We start from the raw sequence: 9,176 nt of genomic DNA on the forward strand, positions 1-9,176 counted from the left end.
GTTGGTGATTTGATTATCAGGATTGTAAACAGTTGAGTGTAAACAGTTGAGCTCAAAAGCAGCTTTCATCAGTTGAGCTAATACCATGCTGAGGTCCCAAGACACAGTGAGAGGCCTCATAGAAGCAGGTCCCACATAAAGTGTACAACTATTGGCTGTACAGAAATGAGCAAACCATCTACACCTTTGTGGTATGAGCCAATTGTACTCACATGAAGTCTAACAGAGTTGGGTTTTAGGCCAGCCTCCGACAGATGTAGAAGGCAGTCTAGTAGTTTTTGCATGGGGCAGGAGAATGGATCTAGGGCCATCTGCTCACACCAAACAGAAAACCTCCTGAACTTCAGATTGTAGGACTTTCTAGTAGAAGGCTTTCTGGAAGCCACCAGTACCCGAGACACATCTTTAGGAAGATCGAGCGGCTGCAGGATTAATCTCTCAACATCCAGGCTGAAAGCGACAGGGCCTGGAGGTTGGGATGCCTCAGCCTGCCCTGATCTTGCGTGATGAGATCTGGGGAAGTCTCCAGACTGATCGGTTTCCAGATGGACAACTCCCAAAGGAGTGGAAACCAAATCTGTCTCGGCCAATGAGGTGTTATGAAGATCATAATCCCTCGGCCCTCGTGAAGCATCAAGAGAGTCTTCGTGACTAAAGGAATCGGGAGATAAGTGTACAGAAGACCCCAGCCCGAATGTCAGACAAAGGTGTCTGAGGCTGGTTTGCCCTCTGACAATCAGGAGAAAGGAGCACAGAGCCAGGGGGTCACAAAGCACCAATGAGGAGAGAGCAGCGCTGAAAGGGGAAGGGAAAGGAGCAGGAGAGTCACAGTGAGCCAATCAGGAGAAAGGAGCACAGAGCCAGGGGGTCACAAAGCACCAATGAGGAGAGAGCAGCGCAGTGCTGAAAGAGGGAGGAGCAGGAGAGTCACAGCGAGCCAATCAGGAGAAAGGAGCACAGAGCCAGGGGTTCACAAAGCACCAATGAGGAGAGAGCAGCACAGTGCTGAAAGAGGGAGGAGCAGGAGAGTCACAGCGAGCCAATCAGGAGAAAGGAGCACAGAGCCAGGGGGTCACAAAGCACCAATGAGGAGAGAGCAGTGCTGAAAGGGGAATGTGGAGGGAGGAGCAGGAGAGTCACAGCGAGCCAATCAGGAGAAAGGAGCACAGAGCCAGGGGGTCACAAAGCACCAATGAGGAGAGAGCAGTGCAGTGCTGAAAGGGGAAGGGGAAGGAGCAGGAGAGTCACAGCGAGCCAATCAGGAGAAAGGAGCACAGAGCCAGGGGGTCACAAAGCACCAATGAGGAGAGAGCAGCGCTGAAAGGGGAAGGGGACGGAGAAGCAGGAGAGTCACAGCGAGCCAATCAGGAGAAAGGAGCACAGAGCCAGGGGGTCACAAAGCACCAATGAGGAGAGAGCAGCGCAGTGCTGAAAGGGGAAGGGGAGGGAGGAGCAGGAGAGTTACAGCGAGCCAATCAGGAGAAAGGAGCACAGAGCCAGGGGGTCACAGAGCCAGGGGGTCACAAAGCACCAATGAGGAGAGAGCAGTGCAGTGCTGAAAGGGGAAGGGGAGGGAGGAGCAGGAGAGTCACAGCGAGCCAATCAGGAGAAAGGAGCACAGAGCCAGGGGGTCACAGAGCCAGGGGGTCACAAAGCACCAATGAGGAGAGAGCAGTGCAGTGCTGAAAGGGGAAGGGGAGGGAGGAGCAGGAGAGTCACAGCGAGCCAATCAGGAGAAAGGAGCACAGAGCCAGGGGGTCACAAAGCACCAATGAGGAGAGAGCAGCGCAGTGCTGAAAGGGGAAGGGGAGGGAGGAGCAGGAGAGTTACAGCGAGCCAATCAGGAGAAAGGAGCAGAGAGCCAGGGGGTCACAAAGCACCAATGAGGAGAGAGCAGTGCAGTGCTGAAAGGGGAAGGAGCAGGAGAGTCACAGCGAGCCAATCAGGAGAAAGGAGCACAGAGCCAGGGGGTCACAAAGCACCAATGAGGAGAGAGCAGCGCAGTGCTGAAAGGGGAAGGGGGAGGGAGGAGCAGGAGAGTCACAGCGAGCCAATCAGGAGAAAGGAGCACAGAGCCAGGGGGTCACAAAGCACCAATGAGGAGAGAGCAGTGCACAGTGCTGAAAGGGGAAGGGGAGGGAGGAGCAGGAGAGTCACAGCGAGCCAATCAGGAGAAAGGAGCACAGAGCCAGGGGGTCACAAAGCACCAATGAGGAGAGAGCAGCGCAGTGCTGAAAGGGGGAGGAGCAGGAGAGTCACAGCGAGCCAATCAGGAGAAAGGAGCAGAGAGCCAGGGGGTCTCAAAGCACCAATGAGGAGAGAGCAGTGCAGTGCTGAAAGGGGGAGGAGCAGGAGAGTCACAGCGAGCCAATCAGGAGAAAGGAGCAGAGAGCCAGGGGGTCTCAAAGCACCAATGAGGAGAGAGCAGCGCAGTGCTGAAAGGGGAAGGGGGAGGAGCAGGAGTGTCACAGCGAGCCAATCAGGAGAAAGGAGCAGAGAGCCAGGGGGTCTCAAAGCACCAATGAGGAGAGAGCAGCGCAGTGCTGAAAGGGGAAGGGGGAGGAGCAGGAGAGTCACAGCGAGGAGCAGGAGAGTCACAGCGAGGAGCAGGAGAGTCACAGTGTGCTGTATGCTGAGCTGGGCTGATAAATTGCCTGGGTGCTGCTTTACTGCTCCTGTGTGCAGGGATTGCTGTAACTTGGGTCTTGCATTACTGTTATTTCAGCAAAGTCCTGCAAATTAGCAGAAAGTTAAGCGACGTCCATAGCCTGAGCTTCCCTGCTGAAGGTCTGACGGGAGAGGGAACTGAGGAAGGCAATGACAGAGGCTGAATGTTCCCCTTTCCTCCTATCACTGCACGCTCTGCCCTCTGCCCTCACACTCATCCTCCCTTAGGCCTCGACGTCCCCTGTGCAGCTTCCCTCCGTACCTCAGGTCCTGAATCATCATCTCGGCTTCAGACTGGTTTCGCGCTGCCAGATCATCCTTGGCATTTGAAGATTTTGCCTCTGTGGTGAACATTCCACTGAGGTCACGGTAAACACACAAAGCAATGACCTTAGATTGCTGAAAGAGAAAAAGAGACACCAAACTGAGCATAAGTACCCCACGTCACAGCTCCTTCCCAGTGCATCCCACCCAGCACCCGTCCCCCACCTCACAGCTCCTTCCCAGTGCATCACACGTCCCCCGCCTCACAGCTCCTTCCCAGTGCATCCCACCCAGCACCCGTCCCCCACCTCACAGCTCCTTCCCAGTGCATCACACGTCCCCCACCTCCCAGCTCCTTCCCAGTGCATCACACGTCCCCCAGCTCCTTCCCAGTGCATCCCACCCAGCACCCGTCCCCCACCTCACAGCTCCTTCCCAGTGCATCACACGTCCCCCGCCTCCCAGCTCCTTCCCAGTGCATCACACGTCCCCCAGCTCCTTCCCAGTGCATCCCACCCAGCACCCGTCCCCCACCTCACAGCTCCTTCCCAGTGCATCACACGTCCCCCGCCTCACAGCTCCTTCCCAGTGCATCCCACCCAGCACCCGTCCCCCACCTCACAGCTCCTTCCCAGTGCATCCCACCCGGCACACATCCCCCGCCTCACAGCTCCTTCCCAGTGCATCCCACCCAGCACCCGTCCCCCACCTCCCAGCTCCTTCCCAGTGCATCACACGTCCCCCACCTCACAGCTCCTTCCCAGTGCATCCCACCCGGCACACATCCCCCGCCTCACAGCTCCTTCCCAGTGCATCCCACCCAGCACCCGTCCCCCACCTCCCAGCTCCTTCCCAGTGCATCACACGTCCCCCACCTCACAGCTCCTTCCCAGTGCATCCCACCTAGCACCCGTCCCCCGCCTCACAGCTCCTTCCCAGTGCATCACAAGTCCCCCACCTCACAGCTCCTTCCCAGCGCATCCCACCCGGCACACGTCCCCCGCCTCACAGCTCCTTCCCAGTGCATCACCCGTCCCCCGCCTCACAGCTCCTTCCCAGCGCATCCCACCCGGCACACGTCCCCCGCCTCACAGCTCCTTCCCGGCGCATCCCACCCGGCACACGTCCCCCGCCTCACAGCTCCTTCCCGGTGCATCCCACCCGGCACACGTCCCCCACCTCACAGCTCCTTCCCAGTGCATCACACGTCCCCCACCTCACAGCTCCTTCCCAGTGCATCCCACCCGGCACACGTCCCCCGCCTCACAGCTCCTTCCCAGTGCATCCCACCAAGCTCACGTCCCCCACCTCACAGCTCCTTCCCAGTGCATCCCACCAAGCTCACGTCCCCCACCTCACAGCTCCTTCCCAGCGCATCCCACCCGGCACACGTCCCCCGCCTCACAGCTCCTTCCCAGAGCATCCCACCCGGCACACGTCCCCCGCCTCACAGCTCCTTCCCGGCGCATCCCACCCGGCACACGTCCCCCGCCTCACAGCTCCTTCCCGGCGCATCCCACCCGGCACACGTCCCCCGCCTCACAGCTCCTTCCCGGCACATCCCACCCGGCACACGTCCCCCACCTCCCAGCTCCTTCCCAGCGCATCACACGTCCCCCGCCTCACAGCTCCTTCCCAGTGCATCACACGTCCCCCACCTCACAGCTCCTTCCCGGTGCATCCCACCCGGCACACGTCCCCCGCCTCACAGCTCCTTCCCAGTGCATCCCACCCGGCACACGTCCCCCGCCTCACAGCTCCTTCCCGGTGCATCCCACCCGGCACACGTCCCCCGCCTCACAGCTCCTTCCCGGTGCATCCCACCCGGCACACGTCCCCCGCCTCACAGCTCCTTCCCGGTGCATCCCACCCGGCACACGTCCCCCGCCTCACAGCTCCTTCCCGGTGCATCCCACCCGGCACACATCCCCCGCCTCACAGCTCCTTCCCAGTGCATCACACGTCCCCCACCTCACAGCTCCTTCCCAGTGCATCCCACCCGGCACACGTCCCCCACCTCACAGCTCCTTCCCAGCGCATCACACGTCCCCCACCTCACAGCTCCTTCCCAGTGCATCCCACCCGGCACACGTCCCCCACCGCACAGCTCCTTCCCAATGCATCCCACCCAGCACCCGTCCCCCGCCTCACAGCTCCTTCCCGGCGCATCCCACCCGGCACACGTCCCCCGCCTCACAGCTCCTTCCCGGTGCATCCCACCCGGCACACATCCCCCGCCTCACAGCTCCTTCCCAGTGCATCACACGTCCCCCACCTCACAGCTCCTTCCCAGTGCATCCCACCCGGCACACGTCCCCCACCTCACAGCTCCTTCCCAGTGCATCACACGTCCCCCACCTCACAGCTCCTTCCCAGTGCATCCCACCCGGCACACGTCCCCCACCGCACAGCTCCTTCCCAATGCATCCCACCCAGCACCCGTCCCCCGCCTCACAGCTCCTTCCCGGCGCATCCCACCCGGCACACGTCCCCCACCTCACAGCTCCTTCCCGGCGCATCCCACCCGGCACACGTCCCCCGCCTCACAGCTCCTTCCCGGCGCATCCCACCAAGCTCACGTCCCCCGCCTCACAGCTCCTTCCCGGCGCATCCCACCCGGCACACGTCCCCCGCCTCACAGCTTCTTCCCGGCGCATCCCACCCGGCACACGTCCCCCGCCTCACAGCTCCTTCCCGGCGCATCACACGTCCCCCGCCTCACAGCTCCTTCCCGGCGCATCACACGTCCCCCGCCTCACAGCTCCTTCCCGGCGCATCCCACCCGGCACACGTCCCCCGCCTCACAGCTCCTTCCCGGCGCATCCCACCCGGCACACGTCCCCCGCCTCACAGCTCCTTCCCGGCGCATCCCACCCGGCACACGTCCCCCGCCTCACAGCTCCTTCCCGGAGCATCCCACCCGGCACACGTCCCCCGCCTCACAGCTCCTTCCCGGCGCATCCCACCCGGCACACGTCCCCCGCCTCACAGCTCCTTCCCGGCGCATCCCACCCGGCACACGTCCCCCGCCTCACAGCTCCTTCCCGGCGCATCCCACCCGGCACACGTCCCCCGCCTCACAGCTCCTTCCCGGCGCATCCCACCCGGCACACGTCCCCCGCCTCACAGCTCCTTCCCGGAGCATCCCACCCGGCACACGTCCCCCGCCTCACAGCTCCTTCCCGGCGCATCCCACTCGGCACACGTCCCCCGCCTCACAGCTCCTTCCCGGCGCATCCCACCAAGCTCACGTCCCCCGCCTCACAGCTCCTTCCCGGCGCATCCCACCCGGCACACGTCCCCCGCCTCACAGCTCCTTCCCGGCGCATCCCACCCGGCACACGTCCCCCGCCTCACAGCTCCTTCCCGGCGCATCCCACCCGGCACACGTCCCCCGCCTCACAGCTCCTTCCCGGCGCATCCCACCCGGCACACGTCCCCCGCCTCACAGCTCCTTCCCGGCGCATCCCACCCGGCACACGTCCCCCGCCTCACAGCTCCTTCCCGGAGCATCCCACCCGGCACACGTCCCCCTCCTCACAGCTCCTTCCCGGCGCATCCCACCCGGCACACGTCCCCCGCCTCACAGCTCCTTCCCGGCGCATCCCACCCGGCACACGTCCCCCGCCTCACAGCTCCTTCCCAGCGCATCACACGTCCCCCGCCTCACAGCTCCTTCCCGGCGCATCCCACCCGGCACACGTCCCCCGCCTCACAGCTCCTTCCCGGCGCATCCCACCAAGCTCACGTCCCCCGCCTCACAGCTCCTTCCCGGCGCATGCCACCCGGCACACGTCCCCCGCCTCACAGCTCCTTCCCGGCGCATCCCACCCGGCACACGTCCCCCGCCTCACAGCTCCTTCCCAGCGCATCCCACCCGGCACACGTCCCCCGCCTCACAGCTCCTTCCCAGCGCATCCCACCCGGCACACGTCCCCCTCCTCACAGCTCCTTCCCAGCGCATCCCACCCGGCACACGTCCCCCGCCTCACAGCTCCTTCCCAGCGCATCCCACCCGGCACACGTCCCCCTCCTCACAGCTCCTTCCCAGCGCATCCCACCCGGCACACGTCCCCCGCCTCACAGCTCCTTCCCAGCGCATCACACGTCCCCCGCCTCACAGCTCCTTCCCAGCGCATCACACGTCCCCCGCCTCACAGCTCCTTCCCAGCGCATCCCACCCGGCACACGTCCCCCGCCTCACAGCTCCTTCCCAGCGCATCCCACCCGGCACACGTCCCCCGCCTCACAGCTCCTTCCCAGCGCATCCCACCCGGCACACGTCCCCCGCCTCACAGCTCCTTCCCAGCGCATCACACGTCCCCCGCCTCACAGCTCCTTCCCGGCGCATCACACGTCCCCCCGCCTCACAGCTCCTTCCCGGCGCATCCCACCCGGCACACGTCCCCCGCCTCACAGCTCCTTCCCGGCGCATCCCACCCGGCACACGTCCCCCGCCTCACAGCTCCTTCCCCGGCGCATCCCACCCGGCACACGTCCCCCGCCTCACAGCTCCTTCCCGGCGCATCCCACCCGGCACCCGTCCCCCGCCTCACAGCTCCTTCCCAGCGCATCACACGTCCCCCGCCTCACAGCTCCTTCCCAGCGCATCCCACCCGGCACACGTCCCCCGCCTCACAGCTCCTTCCCAGCGCATCCCACCCGGCACACGTCCCCCGCCTCACAGCTCCTTCCCAGCGCATCCCACCCGGCACACGTCCCCCGCCTCACAGCTCCTTCCCGGCGCATCACACGTCCCCCGCCTCACAGCTCCTTCCCGGCGCATCACACGTCCCCCGCCTCACAGCTCCTTCCCGGCGCATCCCACCCGGCACACGTCCCCCGCCTCACAGCTCCTTCCCGGCGCATCCCACCCGGCACACGTCCCCCGCCTCACAGCTCCTTCCCGGCGCATCCCACCCGGCACACGTCCCCCGCCTCACAGCTCCTTCCCAGCGCATCCCACCCGGCACACGTCCCCCGCCTCACAGCTCCTTCCCGGCGCATCCCACCCGGCACACGTCCCCCGCCTCACAGCTCCTTCCCGGCGCATCCCACCCGGCACACGTCCCCGCCTCACAGCTCCTTCCCGGCGCATCCCGCCCGCCACACGTCCCCCGCCTCACAGCTCCTTCCCGGCGCATCCCACCCGGCACACGTCCCCCGCCTCACAGCACCTTCCCGGCGCATCCCACCCGGCACACGTCCCCCGCCTCACAGCACCTTCCCGGCGCATCCCACCCGGCACACGTCCCCCGCCTCACAGCTCCTTCCCAGTGCATCACACGTCCCCCGCCTCACAGCTCCTTCCCAGTGCATCCCACCCGGCACACGTCCCCGCCTCACAGCTCCTTCCCGGTGCATCCCACCCGGCACACGTCCCCCGCCTCACAGCTCCTTCCCGGTGCATCCCACCCGGCACACGTCCCCCGCCTCACAGCTCCTTCCCAGTGCATCCCACCCGGCACACGTCCCCCGCCTCACAGCTCCTTCCCAGTGCATCACACGTCCCCCGCCTCACAGCTCCTTCCCAGTGCATCCCACCCGGCACACGTCCCCCGCCTCACAGCTCCTTCCCAGTGCATCCCACCCGGCACACGTCCCCCGCCTCACAGCTCCTTCCCGGTGCATCCCACCCGGCACACGTCCCCCACCTCACAGCTCCTTCCCAGTGCATCCCACCCGGCACACGTCCCCCACTTCTCTGCTACCACCCTAAGCATCAGACCAAGCACAAGTCCCCTCTTTTCTATGCTCCTCACCAAAGCATCTCACATACAGGCCGATGCAATACAGTGCATTCCGGTGGAGCGCCGTGTTACCCGGCATTTGGACGCGCGTTTTCATCTTTATCCAAACCTGCAGATAAAGAGGCCTCGAATGGACATGCCCTCACTGCTGGGAGGGAAGCTATGGAGGATCAGTCCAGTTCCCTGGGGGGAAGGGGAAAATTAGCCCCTGTACAGTCACTGCCCTCCCCCCCAGGCCTGAGCTCTATTGATGCCGAGGAGCTCTGCATTCAGTGCTGCACCAGCCCAACCTGTTACCACCTGCTAGAGACAGAGAATTAATGGCAGATTTGGTTACTACACACAATCTAAAAATCCCAACCTTCTAGGAAAGATTGCAAAGTAATGTATATATATTTATTTACAGCCCATCTATTTGCCATCACATCTGCTGTGTCAGACCAAGGGTCCATCAAGCCCAGCATCCTGTTTCCAACAGAGGCCAATCCAAGTCAC

At 63.8% G+C, this 9,176-nt stretch overlaps 1 protein-coding gene across 1 annotated transcript in view; it reads right to left on the reverse strand.

Annotated features, from left to right (window-relative positions):
• Positions 1–9,176, reverse strand: part of LOC115083418 (cleavage and polyadenylation specificity factor subunit 1-like) — a gene marked incomplete in the record, with an annotated part of 265,845 nt that overhangs the window by 80,670 nt on the left and 175,999 nt on the right. Inside the window, 1 exon segment of the mRNA XM_029587223.1 lies at positions 2,930–3,066. Coding sequence (XP_029443083.1) covers positions 2,930–3,066 — 137 coding nt within the window.

This window comes from Rhinatrema bivittatum, chromosome 2, assembly GCF_901001135.1.
Source record: "Rhinatrema bivittatum chromosome 2, aRhiBiv1.1, whole genome shotgun sequence".
Lineage (NCBI taxonomy): Eukaryota > Metazoa > Chordata > Amphibia > Gymnophiona > Rhinatrematidae > Rhinatrema > Rhinatrema bivittatum.